This window comes from Ursus americanus, chromosome 29, assembly GCF_024610735.1.
Source record: "Ursus americanus isolate L20-20 chromosome 29, mUrsAme1.1.p, whole genome shotgun sequence".
NCBI classification, from domain to species: Eukaryota; Metazoa; Chordata; class Mammalia; order Carnivora; family Ursidae; genus Ursus; species Ursus americanus.
In genome coordinates, this window is record NC_142155.1 from 29,260,501 (window position 1) to 29,274,523 (window position 14,023).

A 14,023-nucleotide genomic window follows, 5' to 3' on the forward strand; every position below is an offset into this window, starting at 1 on the left:
TGTGTTTAGGTAGAGACTTAAACACTTTATTTTGTAATTGTTGGAATTGTTACAAGAAGGTTTATTTTTGTTGTAAAACAAAAAAAAAAGTAGCAGGTTGGATAGGAGGTAGAGGGAGGGACTCTGACCTTGAAACTGGGGTTCTCCAAAGGAGTTCTTAGAATCAGGGAAGATGAGAGCCAGAGGGGTCCTGCCTTAGTTCGGGGCGGGGGTGGGGGAACAAAACTTGGCCAGCGCATCGGAATCACTTGGAAAACTTAAGAACAAAACACATTGCTGCCTCTATTGCAGACCCACAGTAGGCTCAGGTGATGGGACTGGAGATGTGAGTTGTTTTTTTTTATAAAAAGCTTCCCAGGTAACTTCTTCGATGCTGTGTTTGAAGCCTGAGGCTTTGGAGGGAACGTCTGATTTAGTTTTTCTGCCTCTGTGCAAATGAGAGAATTAAAAATCTTGATCTGGTGGAACCAGCCTCAAGCGCTCTGCTTCCCTCTCTCGAAGTTTTCAATGACTGTGTCTCCTGATTTTGGTGTCTTCCTAACTTTTGCTTTTAGGTATTATCTAAACTTGTTTTTACATTTTGTAGGGAACATTTTTTAAAAAAGATTTTTATTTATTTATTTATTTGAGAGCGAGCGTGAGAGCGAGCAGGGGGAGGAGCAGAGGGAGAGGGACAAGCAGACTCTGTGCTGAGCATGGAGCCCAACATGGGGCTCGATCTCACGACCTGAGACGAAATCAAGAGTTGGACGCTTAACGGACTGAGCCACGCAAGTGCCCTGGGAACATTCTGAAATATTTTTTTTTTTAAAGATTTATTTATTTATTTATTTGACAGAGATAGAGACAGCCAGCGAGAGAGGGAACACAAGCAGGGGGAGGGGGAGAGGAAGAAGCAGGCTCATAGCGGAGGAGCTTGATGCGGGGCTCGATCCCATCACGCTGGGATCACGCCCTGAGCTGAAGGCAGATGCTTAATGACTGCGCCACCCAGGCACCCCTAAATATTGTTTTTTGAACTTGATTCACCCCCTCTCCACTGCCCATTGCTTCACCCCCAGAACTGTCTTGGGGGATAAGGTTTACATCATTTCAATTTTCTTAGGAACCGGGGACTTGCCACCAGGCTAGTGGGAAAAGCTCTAGTTAGGTCACCAGCCTTCAGGCAACGAAAAGCCTTTAGGAAAATAAGTTCTCAGGTGCCACCTGTTCTCAGTTAAGAGAAAGGGGTGTTGCCTCCTCTTCCCTTCAGGACAGTTCGGTGATGATGAAGAGCCCAAGGAGCAGGTCCTCCAGCTTTGTAGCTCAGATTGGTTTTGCCATGAACTTGGGAATTGGGGGAGATCTTAGAGGTCCCTCGAGCGCAGTGATTTTCAAACTTATTTCAGGAGTAATCCTTTCTTCAAACGAATTGTACCTTTCCCCTCACCCCCCCCTTACCAAATTGATAAATTGGAGCTGCTGTGTTTGAGGCAGAAATGGGGAGTTCGGAGCCCTACCTCCTGACCCTGCCATGGGCCCACAGGTGCACCCTCCCGGCTCGAGGGGTACCCTCGAGAACAGTGTTGAATCCTGTGCTCTCTTGAGTCCAATGTGAAGATGATTGATTTTTTCCTTTTTTTCCTTCCATAGGTAATCATTCACCAAATCTAGCTGCCCTGACCTCTCAAATCTGTTGCCGTCTTCTCTTTCCACGGCCACCCCCTTAATCCAAGCCACCCCTGACTTTCACCTTCTAAGTGGGGATTTCCATCCACTCTCCCCCCAACCACTTTCATCTTCTGCTCTGCTGCCAGTTAACTTTTTTATTCACACATGTGTTTGTATGCCCCTTCCCCTCCACCCCATACAAACGAAGGGTGACTTCTCATTGTATGCCCCTTCCCCTCCACCCCATACAAACGAAGGGTGACTTCTCATTGTATGCCCCTTCCCCTCCACCCCATACAAACGAAGGGTGACTTCTCATTGTATGCCCCTTCCCCTCCACCCCATACAAACGAAGGGTGACTTCTCATTGTATGCCCCTTCCCCTCCACCCCATACAAATGAAGGGTGACTTCTCATTGTATGCCCCTTCCCCTCCACCCCATACAAACGAAGGGTGACTTCTCATTGCGTTTTGGATTAGAATCAAAATGCGGAGCCTCTCCACATTTAACTATGGCCGCCATGTTGCATTTGAGGGAGAGCCCCATAAACTTCTTCGTTCCTGAGCTAAGCTTCATTGTGCTTCCAATTTTTGCTGTGGGGCTCCCTCTGCCCAATCCGCCGTCCCTTCCCACCCGCCCAGAATTACATTCTGCTTCTCTGTCCTTCAGAACGGCTGTGAACGCCTCTGTAACATCCCTCAGCGGGGAAGCACCTGGTAACCTCCCCCTCTCAGGACTCTTGTGTTTCTCCTCAGCAGTAATCTCAATTCTAATTAAGTAATTCCTGATGTAATTAGGTGTTTCTGTCCTGCTTTAGAATGTACTCCGTGGGGCTGGAATAGAGTTCACTAGGCTCTGTTGTCAGCCTGTGGCATAGTGCCTTGTATACACGTAGTAGGTCTTCAATAAATATTTGTCCGGTGCACTCATAATGCCTAGTTTTTGCACAAATCTCATTTCTAGTGTTCAGTCCAGGTGAGATCCTGAGGCATCTTTGTTAACTCTGTGTGTAGGAGCTGGAATTGCCTCCTGCAACATGAGGTGACGAAAGGTCCATTTATGGAGCCACGTTGTCTCAAGTGCGCTGCTTAGTATGATGCAGTTAAAGAGCCCCGAGCCTTGCTTTAGTGAGACACTTGATCGGTTCTCTTAAATGAACCAAGAACTGAAAAATCTACCTAATGAGTGGGGCAGAGTGTGGGCGCCATGGGATTTGGAGACGGGTTTTGTGTGCTGCTGGGGGGACCTCTGGTAATTCGGTAGTCAGGGGGCTGATGGATCCCCAACGAGTATGTGCCCTGGGGAGAGAAGTGAAACTGTAGGAAGACAAGCCCCAACCTTATGCCTGGATGAGTGTGTGCTTGCAAACACACACACACACACACACATGTGCACGCGTGCACACACACGTACAGTGCTATTCGCCACCCCTCCCCCCCAGTGCCTGTTCTGCAGAGCCGCCTGGGGGTGTGTGCCTGGCTGGCTGCCCAACCTCCCTGCACAGGTAGGGGGGGCCGACTCAGAGCCCGAGGCCCAGCAGGGGGATGTTTGTTCCCAACCATCGCCCTCTGGCCAGATCTCCTGTTACCTTCTCTGCTTTTAACTCGTTTGCACAAGTGTCATAACCTGCCATTTAGGTTATTTATATACATCTTTCAAATTCCAGAACCCTGTGGCCATCTAAAAGTGCTTTTGCACTTAGAAACTAGATGTAAAGGAACTTGGAGAAATACAGAGCAGAGCTGCTTTTGCAACCCCTTGGGTGGGTCCTTAGCATCAAGGAGACTGGGAGAGATTTGTCCTCAGGTACTTGCCACATGGAACCTGTGCTCCACGTGATGGGGGTGGCTGGCTCTCTGCCCCCCATCTCATAACACCTGGCAGGCACAGAAGAGGGTGGCTGGGCTCATTTTGCAAATAGGAGGACCAAGAAAAAGGAAAGGAAGCCAGAAACCAAAAAGGGGAGATAGTGCAGAATTTACCATTATCAAACAGGAGATTTCTTTCTCTTCAGTCCAAGATGCCATTAAGTTTCTTACTGAGAAAAATCAACCACTAGCCCTTTTTTGTGTGTCTCCTATTAAGGAAAAGATGAATAGATTCTCACAAGCCGGAAGTTTGTTTTCAATATTGTTGCTTAATGGGAGGCAGCTCTGGGTAGAGTGAGGGACTTCAAGGCAGATACTTCCGATTCAAATCGTTAAATTTTGAGATGGAGGGGAACCGAATCTTGCGTTAACTTTCAAGGCACTAAGGAGACAGGAACTCTGATCAATGTTTGAAGAGATTCTTGTTTTATTTTCTTAGTTCCAGGTACCCATTTAGAAGGAACTTGTCCTGGCGGGCATCTGGTAGTTTGGGCCGGCCTCTATTTTCTGAACACATAACCATTCTCCATTTTGTAGAAGGCCATGGAAACTTCCTCATTGGAACCTCTCAATCTTCATTCATGCAGAAAAGCTCTCTCTCAATATTCTTTCTTAATCCCTCTGCCCTGAAGGACCTCAGGATTTACCATCACAAATATAATTTCCTTTTTCCCAAGTAGTATAAAATGCTGTCTAGCTGGGTGAAGTTTCTGTCCTATGAATTAAATTCACCTGTGTTGAGTCTCTGCTGGGCCCAGCTTTGTGCTTGGACCTCCTAGGTGTCTGCAGGCCCATGCTCCAGTGACCATGGCCTTTAGAGGCTAAACAAACAGGATATACCTCTAAACGCATCAACTCTGTTGCTTAAAGCAAATTAAGAATGCCAAGGGCCTGTCTCTGTTTTGCAAATAAACCAAAACCAAAACCAAAACCAAAAGATGTTTGGCTTTGCATAGACAAAAGCTTTGAAAAACTCCAGCATTATCAGGTAACTCCATGTGGGTAATCTGGTGCTCTAGCAGAAGCGGCTAGAACATAAGCCATTCTACTTCTCCATTGCTTTGTCCTGCTACTAAGAAACGGCAACTTAACATTTGCATCATGGGAAGGAAGAAAGCTGTTCGGCAAGTTATTTTCTTCTTGCATTAGGATTTTTCACTTCTATGCAGGTTTTAAAAAAAAAATTTAAATTTGAGGAAAAAAAAATTTTTTTAAGTAAGCTCTACATCCCCAACATGGGGCTTGAACTCATGACCCTGAGATCAAGGGTCACCTGCTCTACCAACTGAGCTAGCCAGGCACCTCTGTGTAGCATTTTGAAAATGAACAACAAAGCGCTTACATGCTCATACTCTCCATTGATTTTTCTAATCGATTTGAGCAGGATTGTCAGCTTTTTTAATAGAAAAAAAGGAAGTTGAGGCAAAGGTCACGCAACAAAACCAAAGCTTCGTAGCTAGTAGGTCAGGCCCCGGATGGAATCGGGGTCTTTCTCTCTTTCTACAGTGTCACTCTAGTAGCATTAAGAGGTTGCGGTTGTGGTCAGATCTGAAATGGGGGTGGTGGTGGGAGTATTCCGTCCTTTCCTCTCTGTCCCTGTGTAACCCCTTCTTCGTTTTTGTTCCTTTTCCCTCCCCTTTTATTTCTTTCAGCTCGGATTCCTTAGCGCCACCACCGCTCAGCCAGGACCGAAGGCCCCAAATCTCGTTGGCAAATACCGCCATGTTGACCGTGCCACCGGCCAGGTGCTAACCTGTGACAAGTGTCCGGCAGGAACCTATGTGTCTGAGCACTGTACCAACACTAGCCTGCGTGTCTGTACCAGTTGCCCTGTGGGGACCTTTACCAGGCATGAGAATGGCATAGAGAAATGCCATGACTGTAGTCAGCCATGCCCATGGCCAATGGTTGAGAAATTACCTTGTGCTGCCTTGACGGACCGAGAATGTGCTTGCCCACCTGGCATGTTCCAGTTTAATGGTACCTGCGCCCCCCATACGGTGTGTCCCGTGGGTTGGGGTGTGCGGAAGAAAGGGACAGAGACCGAGGACGTGCGGTGTAAGCAGTGTGCTCGGGGTACCTTCTCTGATGTGCCTTCTAGTGTGATGAAATGCAAAGCATACACAGACTGTCTGAGTCAGAACCTGGCGGTGATCAAGCCGGGGACCAAGGAAGCAGACAATGTCTGTGGCACACTTCCATCCTCCAGCACGACCTCACCTGCCCCTGGCACAGCCATCTTTTCACACCCGGAGCACACGGAATCCCATGAAGTCCCTTCCTCCACTTATGTTCCCAAAGGTAACTTAACCTCATGTGTTATTAATTTGAGAAAGTCTTTGAGCCCAGTGGAACTACCAAAAATGGGCTTGTACCAAGGATGTTTCCTCCATTTTGTATATTCCAAATTCACCCCTTGAAGAAGGGGCCTTCATTTCGTGGCTCATTTAATCTGTCTTCTTTGGATGTATTAGAAACATTTAGACTCAGATTTTCTGTTGGGGGGAATCAAATATCTAAAAACTAGGTTGCAACAAGCTTAAAAAGAAAGAACGGTGAGAAATAAGGACAGTGCGTGGCCTTATGTAAGTCACTTCTTCAGGCCTTGATTTCAAACTTGTCAAATACGTGAGTGATTTAGATGTTCAAGGTTCCTTCCAGATTCAGAGCTTTCCAACATGGAATCAATCCTGGATAGACACAGCCAGAGGGAAAGAAGGAAGGAGAAGAGGAGAAAATACCATGATGCCCGGAAGGGAGGGATAAATATTGGAACCATGGTGGGGCAAAAAAGAGGAAAGAAAGTTAGAAGCTTTGGGAAATGAACAAGTTTGTACCTGTTATAAGGTACTATAGATAGTAGATAACTAGCATTCACATCTGGAAAATAATAAGTTTAATTTTTTCAAGCGATTTTAATTTTATGCCCTCATCAAGTATCCTAGCTGTTCTCAGGATTTTGAGCCTCAGGCAGAATATAAAATTTGTTCTTTATTTTCAGATCCTTTTTGATTAATTTTCTCGAGGTGATAGCCAACTTGTGTTCTGCTTTCTAGCATACTCTTCATGTGTGATGACATTTTACCTTCATGATAACTCTGTAAGGAGGGCCTTACGACCACCATTTTGAAATGAAGAAACAGGCTCGGAGAGCTTGAATGACCTGTCCAGGTTTTCTCAGGGACTGATGCAATCCAGGTCCTGTCTCTTGGGACTTGAAATCCCTGGCTCCTTAGTGAAGACTGCTGGGGAAGCTTCTCTGAAGGAAGTCCACTAAGCTGCCAGCCCAAAACTTATGTCTTAATAATAGATCCTAAGAAAGTCCTGACTTGCTTTAGTCACTGATTGGTCTCACCAAAGCTTACACTGGTCAAATCTGGATTTGAGTCTGAGCTCTTTTCCCTTAGTCATATTCTCAGTTTTACCATTGTATCTTGAAATGGCCAAAAGGTGGGAGAGGAAGGATAAAGGGATTAAATTTGAACTAGTTCTGTGAACAATCGACACAATTAAGGGTTGACGAGAACCCTGAACATACCCGAGTCTGTTCTGTATGTGAAGCATAGGGGAAGCTGCTGGGAAGCTCAGATGTTAGATCCCTGAGGATGCTGTTGGTTTTGCCATGAGGAAGCGAGTTTAGCTGTTAAGTTTAGTTTTTATCTTCCATGTAAAGGTGCTGTTAGAGTCTTGACGAAAATGTGCAGTATAACTTATTCTTAAGCTCCAAAGTTCATCTCTTCTTTCATTATCTGGCCTGGCTTGGAGATGAGCAAGAAGAGGAGGAATGTACAGATCCCCAAATATAGAAAAGCTCTCCCCCCTCCTTTTTTCTAGGCGTGAACTCAACAGAATCCAACTCTTCTGCCTCTGTTAGACCAAAGGTACCGAGTGGCATCCAGGAAGGGACAGTCCCTGACAACACAAGCTCAGCGAGGGGTGAGGAAGGCGTGAACAAGACCCTCCCAAACCTCCAGGTAGTCAACCACCAGCAAGGCCCCCACCACAGACACATCCTGAAGCTGCTGCCATCCATGGAGGCCACTGGGGGTGAGAAGTCCAGCACTCCCATCAAAGGCCTCAAGAGGGGTCACCCCAGACAGAACTTACACAAGCATTTTGACATCAATGAACATTTGCCCTGGATGATTGTGCTTTTCCTGCTGCTGGTGCTTGTGGTGATAGTGGTATGCAGTATCCGGAAAAGCTCAAGGACTCTGAAAAAGGGGCCCCGGCAGGATCCCAGCGCCATTGTGGAAAAGGCAGGGCTGAAGAAATCCATGACCCCCACCCAGAACCGGGAGAAGTGGATCTACTACTGCAATGGCCACGGTGAGCCTCCTTTTCTCCTTGCTCAGGGATCCCCCCGCCTTCCCTTTCTTAGTCCTTGCTGCCTGAAGGAGTGGGAAATGCAAAGGTTCTAGAAGCTACCGCCTACCGAGGGCTATCTGATCTAGCTATGTTCTGAAAAATGACGTGGTCAGCATTTGATATAATATGTTCAGAGAGAATAACCACTCTGCCCTTTTCTCCCCTGACGCATAAAAGGAGAACGTTGGCAAACCAGAGACCTGAGAATGACCTTTAGGGACTTTGTTCAGCCATGTCATTTAACAAGCAGGGAGGTTGAGTTCGGGGAGGTTTGGCTGTGCCCCTGACCCAGGCTGGTTGTTTGTTCAGGACAGACGGGACTGACCCCGCGTCTCTCTGACTGTTGGGCAGCTTGCTTCTATAATTCCAGACTACTAAAACAGGAGAGGGCAAAAAACCCAACTTGTCTTAATTAAGTTTGCCTTTTTAAATCTGAACCTTGCGTATCGATTCCTATCACTTTCTCACATGTGCTTTTCCCCTCCTTGGATTTTTAAGGTCCCATTTCTATGAGGAGGATAGAAAGGTCTTTTAGATTTTAGACACCCAAAGCTTAATAGACTGGTTATCATCTGGGACTGGGCCCTACATCTTCTACCCAGCAGCCAGCGTGTGTTGATCTAGGCTGGAATATTTCAGTTTTTCCTTTTCTGAGGACAAACAGTAGCTTACAGAACTTGTCTCTGCAGCAAAATTTGGTCTGAAGACTGCAGGTTTTAGCTTGGGGCAGTAACTACCCTTCCTTTAAATCTGCAATGAGATATCAGCCCAAAGTTTTGACAATCCCCTTCAGGTGTCTCCTTTCTCTTTTAAGATAAAGGCGTAAGCCTAATTTTCTAAAAAAGTCATTTGACTCTTTTCCATTGAGTCTTAAAAATGTTTATACCTTTTGCCTCAGTAACTTAATTTTTGTGAATCTGTCATAAAGGTATAAACCATAAATACTAAAAAAAAAAAAAAACGATTTAAGCACACAGGTCTTAAACTTTTTTTTTAAAAAGATTTTATTTATTTATTCGACAGAGATAGAGACAGCCAGCGAGAGAGGGAACACAAGCAGGGGAAGTGGGAGAGGAAGAAGCAGGCTCATAGCAGAAGAGCCCGATGTGGGGCTTGATCCCATAACACTGGGATCACGCCCTGAGCCGAAGGCAGACGCTTAACCGCTGTGCCACCCAGGCACCCCAGGTCTTAAACTTTTAACTCAGCATTATGGGTAATAAATAAAAATTAGAAATAATCAAAAGTCCAGTTTTAGGCAAATAAGTAAATTATGGCATATCCATATAGTGGAATACTGTGTTGACATTGAAGATTTAATGAAGTTTTTTTTTTTTTTTTCCTTTTTACCCATGACATAGGAAAATGTTAATACTAGGTTAAAGGAAAAAACAACAAAACCAAACCAGGCTACACACTTTATACAATATAATCCCAATTCTCAAAACGGTGGGAAAAAGACTGAAAAGAAATATGCCAAAATAAAAATAATGTTTCTTCCAGTTTGGGGGATATGGAGGAATTTATGTATTTTTTTCTTCTTTATTAGTTTTCTGTTCTTTTCCCCAAATTTTCTATAATAAGCACCTGGAATTCTTATAATCAGAAATTTATAGAAAGTTAAGAAAAAACCCCAAAAACTTCATTTTCCTTCCTTTTGCTAGTCTGTATGAATGACCAAACCAAGTGAAAATCAGACTGAGGCCAACGTCCTACCTGGGAAGAGCCTTCATAGACTTGAATAAGACATCTCTTTGCTGGCAACCCAGTGGGGGAAGGAAGGCTTCAATTCTCCCCTCGTTTTAATAAAACATATTTTTAATTGGATGTAATTTCAGACTTCAGAAAAATTTGCAGTAGTACAAAGAATAACCACATACCTGTGCCCAGACTGAACTGTTGCTAACTTTTGCCCTTCTGCTTTGTTATTTTCTCTTTTTACATAAAAGTACATACAGACTTTATATTATGACATATGTATAATATAGACTAGTTTATTACATATAATGTTATATGATATATATAACATAATTTTTTAAAAGAGATTTTATTTATTTATTTGAGAGACAGCATGAGCCAAGGGAAGGGCAGAGGGAGAGGCAGAGCAGACATCCCACTGAGCACGGAGCCCGATGTGGGGCTCGATCCCAGGACCCTGGGATTGTGATCTGAGCCTAGGTCAGACGCTTAACCAGTGGAGCCACCCAGGTGCCCCCCATGTTTTATAATAGACAATATATAGTGTATATATACAGACTGTCCCTGACTTAAGGATGGTTCAGCTTAAGATTTGTTAACATCACGATGATGCCAAAATGATATGCATTCAGTAGAAATCATTCTTCGAATGATGAATTTTGATTTTTTCCTGGGCTGGTGATATGCAGTGTGTTCCTCTTCCATGATGCTGGGCGACAGCAGCTCCCAGTCAGCCGCGCAGTCACAAGGGTGAATAATTGGTGCACTCATAACCATTATGTACCCGAATAACCATTCTGTTTTTCACTTTCGGTAGAGCATTCAATAAATTATATGAGCTATTCAACCCTTTATTTTAAAATAGGCTTTGTGTTAGAGGATTTTGCCCAATGTGGGCTAACATGAGTGTTCTGAGCGTGTTTAATTTAGGCGAGGCTAAGCTGTGATGTTTCGTAGATGAGGTGTGTGTTTTTTTGTTGTTTTTTAAATTGAGAATAATGGGTTAGATGTAGGAAATGCATTTACAACTTACTGTATTAAATGATATTTTCAACCTGCACTGGGTTTACCAGGATGTTACCCCATCATAAGTCATTATTATACAGTAATTTTTCTGAATCATTTCATGGCACTTTATGTATTTCCTAACAATAAGGACAGTCTCTTAAAAAAAAAAAAAAGCTTATTTTCAACCTCAATCAATTGAACATGGATGCGGTATTTTAATTCACTGCCCATATTCCAGTGTTGCCAGTTGACCCAGTCGAGCCCTTGATTGATAGCATCCCTTCTTCTTCTGGTCTAGGATCAGCCTAGGATCAGATATTTCATTGAATTGCCCTTTAAGTGGCCAGGCAGAACACTCGTTCTGATCTATCTAATTAGGAGAAAATTAGCAGAGAACATCCTGCTGGATTTGTAAATGTCTGGAACTGTCCTCCCACTTTATTAAAGAAGTGACTCCATTCTTCTAGTGGTTGCACTTACGGATTAGAGCTCGGTCAGCTGTATTTCTAAATGCTCTTTTGCAGCCTAGATGTCAGAATTCTTGGGAATACCGGGAGTTGCAGAAGTAGAATTGGGGCCAGCAGCAGAAAGCAGCCTAATGCAGGGGCGCCTGGGTGGCACGGGGCGCCTGGGTGGCACAGCGGTTAAGCGTCTGCCTTCAGCTCAGGGCGTGATCCCGGCGTTGCGGGATCGAGCCCCACATCGGGCTCCTCTGCTATGGGCCTGCTTCTTCCTCTTCCACTCCCCCTGCTTGTGTTCCCTCTCTCGCTGGCTGTCTCTATCTCTGTCGAATAAATAAATAAAATCTTTAAAAAAAAAAAAAAAAAAAAGAAAGCAGCCTAATGCAATGACCTTAGACATTCTTATGACCGCTGTCGCCTTGTAAACTTCCGTGCCTGTGTCCTTGAAACGATATCCTGTTTCGTAAAAACAGTAGAAGTGCCAAATCAAACAAAGCCTGACCATGCCTCCTGCGATAGCAGGACCTGGGTGATATGCTTTTCCAGCTGAATCACAGTAGTCTCATTCAGGTGCAGCCACCTCTTCCCATAGTTTAACCATTCCCCCCAGGTTTTTGCGTTGCGATGTTTATATTTAAGGTGTTTTTTGTTTTGTTTTGTTTTTTTCCTAAGGATGGTCTCTTCTTTCCAAATTGCTATTCTCAAAGGTACAACCAGGTAAAAGCCATCACAAAGTGAGGTTCTGTTTCATAAAAACCATCCCAGGGGCTCAGAGAAGCCTTTAGAAACACTACCTGTTTGATCAGATTGCAGTGAGTTCTGGGCAGCAGGTGATCCTGTATAGTAAGATCTTCCTGTGGTCCTCATCCATTTCCCATCCTCATCATGAGGATGAAAGAGGGGACACAATCACCTAGCTCTGGAACGTGCTCTGTAAAAGGTTATGTAGGACCTCCCTTATTACCCCTGCCTACCTTCAGCTGACCCGGCTAAAGGTAGACCGTCAAGCATTCTGAAGCCAGGCTATTGGTTCCCATCTTTGTCACCAACAAGAGCCTCTTCTCTGTTAGGCCCCACTGACCCCTCTCTACCTACCATGGACTTAGAGTTTTTAAAGTTGAACTCTGCAAAACTGCAACCCACTTTCACGGAATGCTAGTGTTGGAAACACCAGATGAGACATTATGGGGCCAGGAGGTTGAGCAAAGGCACTGTGGTCCCTCGTATACCTCCTTCCTTTCTGAAGTCATAGCAGTGTTACTTCTGGTAGGTTAGGACTGTACCGAGGTTCCCTGTAATATGTCTCCCACAGCAACAGAATTAGAAGTCTCTTCAGAAAGTCTGTGTGAGACTTTATTACCGGGTCCGAGTGTCATCAAGATGTAAGTCTATTGTTAACGCTCCATTTGCCATGTTTTTGTCACTTTTAAAAACTTTAGTTCTTTCTGTTGTATAACCCCAACACAATGAGGCAAGTGGTAGGTCCAAAATGTTCCACTTAAAGTTAGAAAGAGTGTGGGTTCACATTAATTGGGAGGTTACATGGGAAACAATAGTTTTTGTTCTGTTTGTTTTGTCACAAAAGGCACAAAAGTAAAGATAGTGAAACTTTGTCTGTACCCAAGTGGCCATACATTGCAATGGGAGAGGCTCAAATGATCTCAAAATAGTCGTGCCATTCACTTCCTGGTAACCATGGAAGATCGAGATCTGTAGTCCAGTCCCCCTTGAGAGTGGGGACGGCTGACAACGGTCTTCCGCTGCTGTTGTCTCTTCACTGTTCTTTTATGGGCCATTTCTTTTTTTTTTTTTAAAGATTTTATTTATTTATTTGACAGAGATAGAGACAGCCAGCGAGAGAGGGAACACAAGCAGGGGGAGTGGGAGAGGAAGAAGCAGGCTCATAGCGGAAGAGCCTGATGTGGGGCTCGATCCCAGATCGCCGGGATCACGCCCTGAGCCGAAGGCAGACGCCCAACCGCTGTGCCACCCAGGCGCCCCTTGTGGGCCATTTCTATTTACCTTTCCTTCCCTTTTCCCTCTTCTCTCTCCCTTCCCTACTTGTCTCTCTTTTTCCTTCCTTTATGCCCCCTCTTTTCAACTGTTTGCAAAAGGCGGGAAGCTGGCTTCCCAGCCAACCTGTTGGCCTAGGGCTTTGGAGGGGAATTTCGAAAAGCAGGTCGAGGAGTAGAAATGCCCCTGCAAATGCTTGTACAGATGAGAGGAAACTCCAGAGAGGAGGGCCCTGCAGGATGATGAAAGGAGCAAGAAATGGACAGTATTTCTCCCCGATTATTTTTCCTTTTTCTCTCAGACTTCAGGCTAGGAGGATAGATGAGGAATAAAATGAGAGAAAAAGGAATTGGATTTATCTCATTTCCACTGAGCTTTGTTCCTGCTTAGCGCTTTCTTAGTCCCGTGTCTTGGGGAGATAGTAAGCACTTGATGGGCAGCGATCCCTTCGGGTGTACTTACTTCAAGCACATGACATATAAGGACAGTGGCGTCTCCTTTGAATGGACCACAGAAGCGACAGTGCAAGCAGCTAGCACGCTCTTCCTCAAGCAGGCTTTTGTAATCCCAGCAGCAAAAGGGTAAAGGACTCATTCTGTAGAACTAGTTTCTAAGATGCTCTTTCTTAATTTCTGTAGCTCTTATTGTCTGTCACTGCTTAACTGTTTCTGTGTGTGTGGTTCGTCTGCCCACATTGCTTATAAGTCCTTAGAGAGCAGACACTGGGTTTTTTTTTTTTTTTTTAAGATTTTATTTATTTATTTATTTGACAGAGATAGAGACAGCCAGCGAGAGAGGGAACACAAGCAGGGGGAGTGGGAGAGGAAGAAGCAGGATCCCAGCGGAAGAGCCTGATGTGGTGCTCGATCCCATAATGCCGGGATCACGCCCTGAGCCGAAGGCAGACGCTTAACAACTGCGCCACCCAGGCTCCCCGACACTGGGTTTTATTGTG

At 44.9% G+C, this 14,023-nt stretch overlaps 1 protein-coding gene across 1 annotated transcript in view; it reads left to right on the forward strand.

The window, feature by feature from the left end:
* TNFRSF21 (TNF receptor superfamily member 21) overlaps positions 1-14,023 on the forward strand; it is a 70,176-nt gene that overhangs the window by 15,083 nt on the left and 41,070 nt on the right. Inside the window, exons 2-3 of the mRNA XM_045801924.2 lie at positions 5,173-5,821; positions 7,355-7,849. Coding sequence (XP_045657880.1) covers positions 5,173-5,821; positions 7,355-7,849 — 1,144 coding nt within the window. The remainder of the gene's footprint in view (positions 1-5,172; positions 5,822-7,354; positions 7,850-14,023) is intronic.